General features: G+C 40.8%; 1 protein-coding gene across 1 annotated transcript in view; it reads left to right on the forward strand.

The window, feature by feature from the left end:
* The window catches only part of ARMH3 (armadillo-like helical domain containing 3), a 123,582-nt gene that overhangs the window by 21,064 nt on the left and 87,195 nt on the right, over positions 1-15,323 (forward strand). Inside the window, exons 14-19 of the mRNA XM_027648133.1 lie at positions 864-957; positions 5,822-5,923; positions 10,425-10,483; positions 11,827-11,892; positions 12,966-13,035; positions 14,532-14,592. Of these exons, the coding sequence (XP_027503934.1) occupies positions 864-957; positions 5,822-5,923; positions 10,425-10,483; positions 11,827-11,892; positions 12,966-13,035; positions 14,532-14,592 (452 nt within the window). The remainder of the gene's footprint in view (positions 1-863; positions 958-5,821; positions 5,924-10,424; positions 10,484-11,826; positions 11,893-12,965; positions 13,036-14,531; positions 14,593-15,323) is intronic.

The following is a 15,323-nucleotide window of genomic DNA, read 5'->3' on the forward strand; positions in this document are numbered from 1 at the left end:
ATTACATGCATTTATAGTTGCTCATAAATGAGATATTCAGAGGCAGCGTGAAGGATATCCACTTGTGAAAAATCCTATGGAACTAATGCCAAATCAGCAGTTCTATATCTTTCTTTTATTTTGAAATTGTGATGATATATTAAAGCAGATGATACATTTATGTAAAACTTGCCCTATGAAATGGACACTTTGCTTGGCAACCAGACTCAAAAATAGCAGATTACCTATGCTCTCACCAGTGTGTGGATAGATCTGGAAGCTTGCAAAGTCAAAGCAGTTGGGCAGGCAACTATTAGCAAAGATGAAATGGGGAGAGTAACTGACTGATGGAAGCTGAGAGCATCAATAATGATAGTGTTATTTATGTTATCCACTCCTGTCCTGCAGTGCCTGGGCTTTATAGTGAGACAGGAAAGTAATATATTGCCATCGTCTTTGAATATGAACAGGTGTGGGGGGGCAGGAGTGAGGAGAATTTGCTTTTAGAAAGAGAAATGACAGGATCTTGGAGGAAGACTTGAAATGCACATCCTTGGGTTGTTTTGGGGGGAATCAGAAGCTATAAGCAGTGTAGGCTTCTGCAAACCTTTTCCCATTCTACACGGGAGTATTTTCTGTCTGCTGGGGAGAGCCACCACTTTCTGATATATTTTCATGTTTTGGGGAATAAAGAAATTGATGTACTGTTTAACTGTTAGATGTCCAAGGTCAGGAAGCATGGCCTGGCATTTTGGAAGAGAGGTTGAAGTTTGTTGAGACTTCATTAGTCATGTCTGTGTGAGACTGTGGAACAGTACAAGTAGTGATCTGTGTTTCCAATGGCTGGGTAAGCTATTGACCTGTGCATGTGTGTTTCCTGTTAGAGCCATCCTGAAATGGGCCTAATGACAACACCAACAAGCCCAATTCCAATGACACCCGTCACTCCACTTGGAACCACCCCACCTTCTTCAGATGGTAAGAAATGTAATGATCTCCTGGGGAAAAATTATTTAAAACTATAAAATAACTAGCAAAGTATTTTCTCGAGATGGCAACTAATGAGATCTGTCTGGAGCAGATGTAACCTGATGGTCTCCTCCTGAAGCGACTTGCCTTACTGAACATGGGCAAGATTCTTTGACTCAAATTTATTTCTGTTTCATTGTATATTGCTCAATGAAATTATGCTGATATTCCTTCTGAAAACAGTACTCTCCCAATATCTGCATGAAGATACAGCCAGCCCATTAGTTATTCTATGTGGACTTTTACTTATGAATATTTCTAGTGTCAGGTCCTTTGCTTGGGATTATTTGTCATTGGAACAGATTTACAGAGAATTGCAGTGGATTCCTGCTTGTCATTAATGCAGTTATCCTCAGCTTTGAATTAATTGGGATTTGAATTCTGTTTGGGTGTGGAAGTATTCCTCCCTCTTACTGCCTTTTCTCTGATAGGCATTGTAAAAGACTGCTTACCCCAAGATCTTTCTTTGAAATGAGAGTTACAAGTCCACATAAATATGTATTGCAATCTCCTAAAATAAAACCCTTGCAATTTAAGGTATGGATAGATAGAGCCTAGTTTAAGAGAAGAAATTAAATGGCTGTTGTCATGTACTTTAATGGCATCCTCTAGAGCTGAAGAAAGTGTTTAATGAAGGAACAGAGTCAATTTGAATAGGGCACAGTTTGGAAATATTTCTGGGGAAAAGCAGCCTGGGTTACTCAGTTACATCAGCTATTCAGGTCATTTGATACCCTAGTTAAGGATGATCCTCCTCGGGATGAATTCTGTCTGGTTACCATGGATAACAAAAGCTTCAGATAAAGAGTCCCCTGTGTCTCAAGTCTCTGTGTGCATGTAACATGAAATGTGGAGGGACGGGCATTTTGTGGGCTTGTGTTCAACGTGTTCATTGCAAATGTATCCACCCACACACCGTATTACACAACTGACAGAATTTGTACTTACCTACATCTACGGCTTGCTTGCACTCTTTTTTTTTTTCTTTTTTTTCATTTACCGAAAGACAAACCAAAATCAAAACAAAAACTCCATCCTGCTTTAAGCAGAGGCAGTGATCCTGTAAAGTTCAAGGCTTCTTGTGGCTTACAAGGCTACTAAATTTAAGAAGAGGATCTCATCTTCATGTGCAGCAACTACATCGGGAGGCATTCTGTATTTCTGTTTACTGTCACCTTGCTGATCCCTGCTCTCAGTGATAATTTTTTTTACCACCCTCAGCTTGGTTTAGTTTGGTGATGCTTCACTATTGCTGTTATTTTAAAAATATACCAGAATTTTCCTCATTTTCTACGGTCTTGCAACTCGGATGTAAAATTTGCCCATGGCTGAAAGTTAGCAAGAGGCTTTTTGGCTTTGGAATGAAAAGATTGCTTTCTTTTTCCTGCATTAAAAAAATGTGTAGTTGAACTGTTTTCAAGTTACAATAACATGTAGAAATGCCTCTGTGGGTTTCAAGCACTTTTCTTTTATGCTGACTGGGATTAAAAATGGGTTCATATTCTGGTTTGAAATTTCTCTTGCTGTTAGCCTATAGTGTGAATTATTGTAAAGTTTCAAAATGTGTCTTTAAAAAAAACCACCAAGGTCTGTAGCATAAACCAGGATAAGCAGGGATGTGTTCTTCAGAGTGATTTCTTCTTTTTTTTTTTTTTTTCCCGAAAAATGAGACTTGCTAGAAACTGTTGATCCATAATATGTAAATCAAGTGTGGCTGTCACCATAGTTATCTAAATGTCAGTTTGCTTACTGTTGTTAAATATTCATTCACTATGTTCATTGTAACAGCTCAAGAAGGACCCACTGGGGATATAAATACATTTTTCAGACTTTTAGGTGAATCTTTGAGCTATTCATAATATTGGGAATGAAAAAGCTTCCAGTCTTATTGCACAGACTTAGCCAACAGACCTGGCATGTTTGCAATGTGTCAGGAGCCCCAGGGCATCAAGCTTGAATGGACTAAACCAGCTCACACTTGGGGATGTGCAACCTTTAGAAGCTGAAAGCCCCATTATGATTTTTTTTTTTATGTGGTTCAAAGAGTGGAGTTACACTGATCTATTTGACCTATTGTTTCCAAGGGCTACAATTTTGTATTCAAGGTGATTGTATAATCCTAAGCTCCATGAGAACCTCTGCTGTGTTCTGGGCCTCTCTGTGCTCAGTTTAAAGAATACTGCATTTTACTGTTGGTTCGTCTCCTTCATCCTTCTGTGCCTGTCCTTGCCCCAGTTCCAGGGGGATAAAAAAGCCTCATTACAGGGTTACGAGATACAAACCTTGAATTGTGGAAGGCATTGCATGTTAAAGCTGAGTTTTCTCTGAACCAAAACACAGTTGTGTATAGAATAAGAGTACTTCCCTTCAGAGCTCCCAACCTAGACATCCAACAATCAGTTATAAGTAATTCCTCACTTCTTGCAATGTCCAGTCTCATCATAAATACCTTTTTCTTTCCTCAAGAGTGAGAAAAGCCTTGGGTGTTCCTGGGGATAGATGGAAAAGAGATAATATAGTTCTTAAGATGCGTCCTAGTGGTCTGTAGGTCTGTTTCCAGTGCAAAAGGAAGCCTATCTCAGGCTATCTCTATAGCTTGAGAGGAGAGAGAGCCTTCTGACAATTGTAATTCAAACCACCTGTGACCTCCTGCATGTGAAAACCTGTGAGTATGAGCTCCTAAGCAGCCAGAACAGCCATGTTATTGTCATGTATGTAGAGCTGGAAAAGATCCCCTAGACTATTAGTGCCCTGTGCTTGCAGGCATATCCATCCCTTAAATTTATTGAACTCTGACTTAATTTGTTTCCCAGTAATTTCTATTGGGGGAGTTTCAGCTTTGGTTAGAAATCTTCAATTTTGCAACCTGCATTTCTTGTCAGTTCATACCCATTTCTCTTGCTGTTAACCTCCCTTTGAAACACAGCTCTTTTTCATACATTGGGTAGTCACCTATGTATTTTACTGTCTCACAAGAAGGGTACTCTTTTCCTATGTTCCACCTACTAACCTTTCTCTAATATTCTTCAAGTTTAAGCTCATCCTCTTTGAACGTGGGTTCTGCATAGTTATGGAAAATGTTTGAGACAAGGTCTCACCAGCACCTTGTGCCAGGCATTACAGCGTTCCTGTCTCTGCTGGAAGTGCATTTCTGGCTATGTTGTAGAACCACTTGTGAGCCCTTTGTGTTGGTAGCGTGTCATCTCACGATCTGATAGTGTATCATGGCAGTTTGTTGGCAGCTGATGAGCTCTCGGTTTGCCATAGAAATAAATCCCTGAATTCCTGACCCTATGGCTTACATCGTTGAATTTCATGTTGTATTTATTACCTGTTCTTGTTTTTATTCTTTGTGCACAGTCTGATACTCCTCTGTGTTTACATGTCCCAACTTCTTGCAATTAGCAGATTTCACAGAATATTCTGAGTTGGAAGGGACCCACAAGGATCACTGAGTGAATGGCCCATATGGGGACTGAACTTCACAGCCTTGATGCTTTTAGCACCATGCTCTAGATTCATTAGCAAGCAACTGTTTCTTGTGCCCAGGTTACTCACAAAAACGAGAACTATTATCTAAAGTGACACCTAAGGAATTCAAGCGGTAGTTTCTTCTCAGACTAATAATTTCTCCAATTGCTTCTCCTTTACCAGATCTTTGATGTACGTTAAATTTAAGTATTGCTTCCCACTTATCTGCTTCACTCTTAATTTTTCATACAGAACTGTATTAAGTACTTTACTGAAGTCTTCCTAGACTACCTCCATCAGTTTGGAGGTTCTTTTGTCTGAGCTAATTTACCTTAAATGGTATCAGACTGGCAGGATCTGCAGGTAAATGCATGCTGCATTTTTACCACTTACCTTTTTACTCCTCCCTTTCAATATTTCTCATAAAGCTTTCTGAATGGGAAGGCTGAGAACGGCCCTTTAGGACAGCTCAGGCACAGTCATCAGTAAAAATGTGGCTCAGTCACGTGATAGGGGTTTGACAGCTCGTGAACTCTGTGCTTCAGATGGTGTGCATGGGGAGTGAGCAGGAGGCACACCGTGCAATTAGCTGAGGAATTGAGATGGCTTCTTGCGAAGTCTAAGGCAGGTGATGTCCACTGTTAAGATATCAAAAGTACAGCTGGTGTCCCAGAGAAATGCCAGTGAACTGCTGCAGGTATGGAAAGTACATTTCTGCTCCCTGCTGGTTGTGATGTATCTAGCACAAGCTGTGACTGCTTTTGCTTCTTGATTTTTATAAAGCTGATCTCTCTGCATTCCTTTTCTACGGCTTTGGTCAGTAATTGTTACATTATATCTTGTGCGTTGCTTCTGCAAGACAGACTCTTGTTGGGAGGGAACAGTGGAATTGGCGTGGATCTTTTGGAACTGAAATTCTAAAATGGTTGAAACAGAATGGCCTTTGCTGGGCACATCTCTTTCCAGACTGAGAATGGTGTGAATGTTGTCTGTGTTGGTCATAAGAATTAATTGGATATCAGTGCAAATATCTTGAGCTCCCTAGGCTGGGGATGTTGATGAGTGCTGAGCTCCCTGGGGGGAGGAGCAGGGACAGGACAGAGAAGGATATCACTTTACCAGGTATCACAGCCTGTGCTTAGAGCAGGAAAATGGTCTCTGAGGGAGTGGTACCAGTCTTCACAACAAAATCTTTCCTGGGTGGTCATGAGGGAGGAGGAGGTCAGATGGCCCTGCAAGTAAGCCGATCCTACCCCAGGTATGCGAGTCTGTGTTTTGGTTGTCTGTATAGTTACTTCTTGTGTTTGTATAGGATAAATGTGTCTTATCTGCTTTGTTCCAGTTATAAGCTCTGCAGAGCTACCTTTGGATGCTGATGTGCAAACCAGCAACCTGCTGATAACCTTCTTGAAGTACAGCTCGATTGTGATGCAGGACACAAAAGGTAAATGAATTCTGTGGATGCAGCAAACAGTGCTTCTTGAAGTGAGGAGGTCACAAGAACGTGTCTAGTGACTCCAGAAATAGAAGTGAACTGGAGTCCCTTTCAAGGAATTCCACCTTTTGGGAAAATTAAGCAATTTCTTATTGCGAGGTAAGAGTTATGAGACTAGGAGAGACCTAATGCTGGCAGGAAAGATGTCAAGTATGGAAAGAATTTAATAATAGATTATAGTACCTAATAACCAAGCCTGTCCAGATGCAGGAGGTGTGAGCACATGATTCCCAACTGTCAGAGAGAGGAAGTCTCAGGGACCAGAGAACTGTACTTTAAAGAGCACTTAGAAACTGACACAGGAGGTAAAGCTCAGCATTAGGAGGAAATATTTCCTTTGTCCTTTAATATTTAGTGGTTAAACATGTAGCTATGTAATTGTAAAGAGAACAGCAGTAACTTACACTGCACTGGCAGTAATTTGCTTGAGAAAGTATCTTTCCATGGTGTGCTCTTTGTTTCTGCTGTAGTACTGTGGTGGTTAATTTCAGCTTGCTGGAGTTGAAGTATTGGTTCATCTCCTGCTCAGGGTACCCAAGGGTGCTGTTTTGCCCAGTGGCTCTGTGGGCAGGACCATAGTGTGAACATAACAAGTGATCTTTGCACCGTGTTTCAGCCTATTACTGACTTTTGCTGTTAAGTTAGATGTAACAACTGAATGAAAATAGGATGACAGCTGCAGAGCTATGATACATCAATTATTGAACTTCGTGATTGCTTGGCATTGAATAAGAGAGCAGGCAGGAGAGTTTCCTTTTACCTACTAGCTTACAGTGAAGTTACACTTGGCTGCCTTGTTCTATAAGCAAACTAGTTGGGGAAAAAGTTAATAAATTAAATTAGGACTGAAAGGGACTTTATGAAAATGTCAAGTGCACCCCTGTCCTGATTTTGGCTGGGACACAGTTCATTTTCTTCTTAGTATCTGATACAGTGCTGTTATTTTGGATTCAGTATGTGAATGATATTCATACCACACTGATATTTTGGCCCTGGCTAAGAAGTGCTTACCCTAAATCAAGAAATGTTCAGTTCTCATACTCTGCCAGTGAGGAAGTGCACAAAAAGCAAGGAGGGAGCATGGCTGGGATAGCTGACCTGAACTGTCCAAGGGGATATTCCACACCATAGAATGTCACGCCTAATGGATAAACTGGGAGAGTTACCCAAAAGGGGCCATTTGCTGTTCAGGGATGGGCTGGGTATTGGTCAGCAGGTGGTGAGCAATTGTATCGTGAATTGTACTGTGGGTCACTTGTTTCTCTTGGGTTCTGTTACCTTCTCTCACTCTGCTGATGATTATTATGGTTATTATTATGACGATGTTTTAATTATTAAATTGTTCTTACCTCAACCCGCATGGTTTACCTTTTCTTTCTGATTCTCCTTCACACTGGGGGAAGAGGAGAAGCATTGGAAGTGAGTAAGCAGGTGCACGGTATTTAGTTGCTATCTGGGTTTAAACCTTGACAACTCCTCAAAACCAAGGCAGAATCAGGTTTACCTGAATCTTTTCTCAGAGGTGTTGCTGACAGGTTGGATGAAGACACTGTGATGGTGGAGCACCATTTTCAGACTGTCCATTCCAGTGTTTAACCATCCTTTTTATGAGAAAGCTTCATGTGCTTCCTAAATTCTTTGCTATGATTTGAATTACTGTCTATCTTCTCCAAGATAGATATTGAGAATGGATTGTTTCTTTTTTCTTTGTGTCAACCTTTATGTATTTGAAGTCTGCTTTCATGTTTCCTCTAGCTTTTGTCTTTTGAACTAAACCACATCAGTCTTTGCTCAGTCATTTCCAATAGATTGTACACATGAGGAGGGCTTACCAGCTCTCTAATCATTCTCATTTGCTTTTCTCAGGGTCTGTCTTGCTGATCCAGATCTCTGATGGAAGAATTTTGTGTTTTTCAATTTAACTTCTGCACTTATTAGTCACCGTAACATGAAAAGTCTGCACAGGGATTCGGGAACTGCCAAACTGGATTAGTTTCAGATGGAGTGAAATCTGATAGAGGGGATTCCTTACTAAACAAGCCAGTAAGAGATGAGTTTATTATGTTATGAGACAGGAGTTGATGTTTCTCTCTTTGCTTTGGTTCTAGCTTGTGTAATGTTTGAAATTGGTCTGGCTGATAGACCTTATCTCCCTCCCACCATGGTAGTGTGGGGCAATGAGCTCCACTGATCGATCGTTTAAAGTGTGCCCTCCAAACCTGAACTTATTAGTTCTAGTGGGTATATTCCTGTCCTTATATTTTGATTCTAGATGGAGCCCTGCCTAATTTTTTCTTGTATAAGATCAAGCATGGAACAGACTGCCCAGGGAAGTGCTCGAGTCACAATCCCTGAAGGTATTTAAAGGACATGTAGGCACTTTGGGACATGGTTTACTGGTAGATTGGCAGTGCTGGGTTGACAATTGGACTCCATGATCCAAAAGGTCTTCTCTAACCTAAGCGATTCTATGATTCAATGTGACACCAATATAGCAAAAAGGATGAATAATTCCAATTTACTTCAGGTGTCTTGAGACAACTGGGAACACTTAGAGGGGAGACTGGTTTGTTCCACATCCAGGACTAGACAGTTATTTTGGTCCTGTCCTGGAGAGCATAATTTAATAGATTGTTTTTCCTAGATCCTCTTGTTTTCCTCTCTTGTGTCAATCAGAGGCAACTGCCTTGGGAGAAACAAAACCTCTGTGTCATTTTTTCCGGTGAAGCAGGGTTTATAGTGATACACCTCCCCTTAGAAAGTGGCTTGCTTTGTTCCTTTGGTGAAGGATGCTGTGAAATACAAAGTGGCTGTGTAAGTACCTGCTTGCATAGTTGCCCCGTTGCTGCCGAAAATGGCGTGATGTTCACAGAGCATCGGTGGAAGGCAGAGTACTTGGTGTGAAATGAGCCTTTACAGCATGATCCCCAGAGAGAGAAGTGGTAGCAGCACCTACAGAAATATACAGGGAGGCCTTACAATATGAATATAATAAGACTCTTGTGTATCAGTGTTATTTGAGGCCATTTCTCCTGCTTTGCTGGAGTACAAGACTTTATAACATTTTAGCTGAGGTAAGAAAATAGGAGAGACATTTAACTTTCCCATTCCAAAATTCCTCTTCATCTTACTTAGTGCAGCAAGATGAAATCAGCATACTTCAGGGCATATCTTGTTGTAAATATCTGTCCCTCAGCAGCATAGTAAAGAAAATGAGGCATCAAACTAGACAGAGCAGCTAGCTAAGCCCATTCTATCTATTTTTATAGATTACCATATACACACCAGCTAGCAAAGTGTTTGTAGAAGTCATCTGCAAAGATGCAAGGAGTTTGGCTGTCTCCTGGTTTATATGAAAGTGGGTCTCGTATTTCCATCTTCTCCAAGTTTAAGGCAGATACCTGGGATGTTTAGTAGTCTTATGCTTTAGAAAAACTGTTGGAGGTCTCAGGAATGTGCAATTTTAAGCTTCCTCAGGACTTAGTTATAGGTATGTTGTTGTTGTTGGATTTTGTTTGTTTGTTTTTGTCGGTTTGGGGGTGTGTAGTGTGAGCAGTTTGGTTTTTAGAACAAAGATTTTTAAATGAGCTTGATTGGACAGTGCCTTCAGCAACCTGGTCTTACCTGGCCCTGTTTTGAGAAAAGATTGAACCAGAGGCTTGTTCCATTCTGTGGTCCTCTGTGACTATATGTATCTTGAGGGTTTTTTATATTCAACGTTAAAATTGAGAGAGGAGAGTTTTAAATAATCCAAGTAAAAATTGCATTCTTCTGCCTTAGTCCCTCTCTATTAGTGGCTTTCAGCCCTCCCATTGTCATTCAGGGCCAAAGCTGCTTGAAAGTGTAAGATGAATAAGAAGTTGTGGAACATGATCAGTGTGAAACTCTTTTAGCTTGAAATGCTAAGTCTTTGCAGACTTCCTTCTTTCATAGTTTTGCACAGAGCAAAGTAGGTCGTGTCTCTCAGTATTGGGGTTAAAACTTGGAACTTTGAGCATAATGTCGGGAGTCATTCTGCTACACCGTGCTGTGCGTCTGACAAAGCTTTGCTGCTTGTTTCATAACCTACAGCAAAGGTGATATTTTTCTTTCCATCTTGTCAAAGAGAGGGAACAATGTGTCTCTGCTGTGACAGAAAGACAGGGACTAACCCCAGTATTTAGAGTATCTGTGGAAGTAAAACTGAATGAGATTGGAAGCCCAGCGGATAGTTACAGTGCTACTGGAGGTTCAAATCTGAAGCTTTTGCTCTTGGTGCACTGTGGGGTGGGATTTAGTGGACAAGCTGGAGGGTGAATGCCTAATGGGAATAGACTATTAAATATCACAGAGGAAGTAGGAGTATGAATAATCTCCAAGCTGGGCTTTTCTTTTGCTGCAACAACTATCTCTCTCTTTAGCGTTGCTAGGCTTGTGTTGCTCATAGAGGACTTGTTTTTCTTCTTTGCAGATGAGCACCGGCTGCACAGTGGCAAACTGTGCCTGATCATCCTGACATGCATAGCAGAGGTAAGTTTCTTGTGTGAATCTGCTCAGCAGATGGTGTGTTACAGGGCTCTATCTGCCTGCCTCTGGTGGAGCAGGAGTTTAATATCCACAGTGGAACTGAGTGGTTAGGACCTCAGGCACTTAATGTTTTGCTAATAAACCTGGTACAGTACTGTTAAAGTTGACTTGGAACTTGAAAATTGGCTAACCGAAATAAGATAATCCAACTCCCAAGAATGGAGAGAAGAGAGTGAACCTAAGCCTTTTCTCTCTTAGTTGTCAAGTGACCTTGTGATGTGGCTTTTAGATGAGTAATGTGCTAATGGCTTTCAGTGCTGTGCTGTTCATGGTAAACACAGGCTATGCCATATCCCTTCTGCTAAAGAAGGATAGAAGTTTGAAAGAAAGTCACATGGCTGTAGGTCCCTACAAGGAAAACAAGTAGCAGATGTGATAGTAGGGTGAGAAAGCAGCATCACAGAGCTAGGTCAGCAGTCCTGGCAGAATGTGGTCCTGTCTCATGGGAAGTATATACTCATGGTCTGACTGATGTCCTGAATGATGATTGTGTTTGCATGGCATTTGCATTTTGCTTGCTTGCAAATAAAGACCTTTACTTCTTAACAAAGAATAAAAAGGGGTGATGTTGATAGCAGGTGTAAGGATTCTGAAGTAATGTTTCCTCAGGGTACAACCTGAAAGCTAATCATCTACATTTTAAATTTTTCTAATTAAATGGGTTTGGCACTTTTTCTTCAGGTGGATGCATAGATAACACAAGATAAGAAATTCTGTTTCTCCGTAACAAGGGCATGCTTTGGTTCTGGTATTAAGGCAGGTTATATTTATTACCCATCTTGGCTGTGCATTATCTGGAGAAGTCTCTTTAATTTAGAGATGGTCTTGGAATGAGCTTTGCCTGAGGGGTGGAACAGCTGCTAGTACTACAGTAACTTCTGGCATGATGGGTCCATCAAAATGCCAATTTAAACCTTCATCCACATAATCACAGAAACTGGTGTACTGGAGAACCACCTTCATATATTATACATCTGGAGCACTTGTTGAACTCTTGACATAGTGGTGTGTGCAGTCCAGAGTTTGAATGAGCAGAAGAGGAGAATGGAAAATAAATTGCTAACCAAACAAGCAGTAGTTCAGGCTTTAGTTAAAGTGGAATTGGGATCAGGAGGGGTTTACTTTTGTGTGACTGGAAACATAGGTGGGGGCAAGAAGTCACAGATGTCTTTTAAACTTTATAGTTATATGTTGGGAATATTACACTGAAACACGTGTGATTCGAGAGGCAACTGTAAGATGTTGGGCTGTTCACATTTCCTCCCTCTTCTTGCCCTTTTCAATAGGATCAGTATGCTAATGCTTTTCTTCATGATGACAACATGAATTTTCGTGTAAACCTACATAGAATGGTGAGTCTTTTCCTCTAGATTGTTTTCTCTTTGGGATGCAAACTGAGAGGATTTGAGACCCTGTATGTTGAAAACTGTGTCACAGGCATCTAACCTAGATTGCTAAGGCATGTAGAAATACTGTGAGAAATGCAGTAATTGGGGAATGATTTTGAAATCGCTTTCAGAATGTCTCTTCAAAGAACAAAGAGCTGGTTGCCCTGTCAGTGAATTCAGAGGCCTGTGTAGCTGGGGAGGAGCTGCGTTTTATGAGATCTCTGAGGAAATCAGTGGCAGAGGAAATGTTCTGCCTTAATCTTCAGCGAGCATGAGCCTTCATGTGATATATAATAGCCAGCTGGAATTACACTGAGTGCTCTCATTTGGCTTATGCTTCATCCTGGGTGGAGTGATTCACCTTCAGGGAGGGAAGTATTTTTTCCAGAGCTTTTTCCTATAGATATTTGTGGGGGGAGTGTCATTATGTGGCTCATGAAGCTCTGTAGTAACAAGTAACTTGAATGGTTATGCTAACTTGACGCATTCTGTCTTTGTGATACTGGCAAATTCCACCTTATCTGACAGTGAAGCAGCACTTAAAAGTGTCACTAATCCAGAACAGAAACAAACATCTTACTTTATAGGAGCATACTCCAAGGATGCCACTTAACAACAAACTTGCCATCTAGTTAGCCTTTCTGGTCTATTACAATAAACACCAAAGCCACTGAATAATGCACACACTGTTAAGAATGCCAATCAGACTTCTGGGTCAGGAACAAATCAGTGTGTTAACCAAGGGGGAGGAATTGCTGTGTGATTTGTTTTTGTCTTGTGGTGTTCACCACCCCCCACCCCCCAGTATAACAGTGCCCTCCAGTTACACAGCTAGAGAAACAAAACCCCACTATGGAAAAGCAGGCACAATTTTGCTCCAGCCATGGCCTTTAGGATTAATATAAGTAAGACAGCAGTTGGAGAAAAGGACAAAGGGAAGCCTGTGCTGATAATACTACTTGCTTGAAAAATACAGTAATACACAGACTGTCACTTCAGGCTTCTCCTGATTTCTTTTCATCTTTGTGTGTTTGAAGCCGATGAGACATCGTAAGAAAGCAGCAGACAAGAACCTGCCCTGCCGCCCGCTGGTGTGTGCGGTGCTCGGTGAGTGTTGTCCCAGTACCTGTGTGCTTGTTCCCAGGGCACCTCTTGTTGTGCAGTAGAAATATGAGGTTTGTGGCTTAAGTGGAGGGGTGGATGGACTTAAAAGGAGGACAGTAACATACTAAAGATGCTTCCAACAGTGGAATGTCCATCTCCATACCATACGTGGCTGCTTCACAGACAATTTAAATCCAAGATTGCAGCTCTGTAGCAAGAAATCCTATTTATATTTACAGTAAGCTTTACAGAAGCCTGTTGGCCCCTTTGATATGAACTAGTAACAACAGGGAGGACAGTTGATTAATAAATTCAGTTTTAGGTGAGTGTGGTAACAACCCTAAGTACTTTGTAGGTGATATGAGGATGGCAAACCTATGGAAAGGACATGTTTGTGAATGTGTTTGCTGGGTATTTAGCCTTTTCTGGGTAAAAAACCAATAGGAATGTCAGTAGCTAGGATTGGTTTTGCCTGTGGATATGGAGGCATGGTTAAAAGCTTTTCATACAACACATGATTAAATTGTGGCTCTCATTACTGTGGAGGCCAAAAGAATAAATTGGTTCAGAAATGGATGAAGCCTGGATCCCTGAATGACTCTTAAGCAGGATGGTATGGAAGCAGTCTTCCAGCATTTTCAAACGTGTTGAAGCCAAGACACAACAGCTGTATGAAGAACATTTCTAGACTTATCAGATCTTATGCACTCTTTCCCTAGACTGTTTTTAGTCACTATTGAGTCATACTGCTGGGCTATAAGTGCCCTGGGAGGTTACAACTCACAATTGTTACCACTGGCATGGGATAAGCATTTTTTGCTGAAGTTGTGTTGAACACACACACATTCGATTATCATTTATTAGCTGAACCATCATAATTTATCTCTTTCAATTGTATTTCTCTGTTATTTACCTCTTATCCTCACACTGGGAGCCCTTAAATGGGCAACCCATTCTCCTTTTTTCTTTTTTTTTCCCCCCTGAATTAATCTTAAGCAGAAACCTAGCCTATGTTGAGATCAAACTAGCTTTACTTCAGAATTTGTTTTAGGCAAAAATAGGTGTTATTTACAATGTCTCTTTAAGTAACCTTCTAGGTTGTGCATTGTTTCTTGTAAGAATAATTTTCTAAAATGTGCTTCTAAATGGAGTTTTCCATTAGTGACAAGGCTTGAAATATGAGAGCAATTCTAAACATCAGAATTCATTGTATAGTCTTTATTTGACTCTTAGTGGGGGAAAGTATATGGGGAAGCAGCGCCTCAAAGCAAAAGGATACAGTATATACCATCAGTTTGCAGTAGTTTCTTTTCTAATTCTAGAGGATGTCCAATGCTCTTTAAAACAAACAAACAAAAAAGTGAAATTCCTCTCGTCTAAGCAGGACTGTTGTCTGGTAGAGGTAGGTAGGTAGGTGGGGCAGTTTGATTTCCTCATAGTCTACAAGATGTTACCAGTAGCCAGCTCAATACTTACTTAATCATTTTCTTTTTTGTCAGATTTGATGGTGGAATTCATTGTAACACACATGATGAAAGAATTTCCTATGGATCTCTACGTGTAAGTGTTGTGGGGTAACTCACTGTGATTTCATTTGAAGTTTGAATTCGGGTGGAATTCTACTCACAGAGCGATCTTCCTGCTGAAATAGCACTGTGGCTGGTGGGTAGCAGGATGGCATTTCATGAACTCTTCCAGTAACTTTTTCTAAAATCCTCTGTGTGCCAGAAAATTGGAAGTGAAATGAATTTCTACCTTTCAGACTGTTTTCCTAATCTACTTGATCTAACACAAAGAGCTTTTCAGTCTAAAAGAAGTTTCATAACACAAAGTCATTGCAAGAATCCCCACTTCCCAGAAGATGAGTCTTGGTCTAGAAACAGAAAAGACAGTTTTAAAAACCCAAGGATGACTGATATGAGGCCTGGAAGGCAATGAGTAGAGGAAGAGAGGTTTAAGCCTGAAATAGCTTGCAAGGGGTAAAACTGAGCAATGGGCAAAAGGAGACAAGAGGACAGAGCTACTCATGAGCATTCCATGTGTCCCACGGGGGCCCTTCAAATGCTTTTGTGCTGCTTTAGCCCAGAGGGCAGAAATAGGATTTAGGCAGATTGTTGGCTTTGCTCTGACTGTTTGTACAGTGCTGAATTTCCCCAAGGCATGAACAGCACTATATTCTGTAGAAAAGATAAAGACACATAGGATGTTTTCCCTTAAGGTAACTTTTCAGCATGTTCTGATTTTGCCCACATAACCCTGCAATTACAGTGCCTTTTCAAAGGTTGCATAGT

This window comes from Corapipo altera, unplaced genomic scaffold (genome assembly GCF_003945725.1).
Source record: "Corapipo altera isolate COAL_440 unplaced genomic scaffold, ASM394572v1 56, whole genome shotgun sequence".
NCBI lineage: Eukaryota > Metazoa > Chordata > Aves > Passeriformes > Pipridae > Corapipo > Corapipo altera.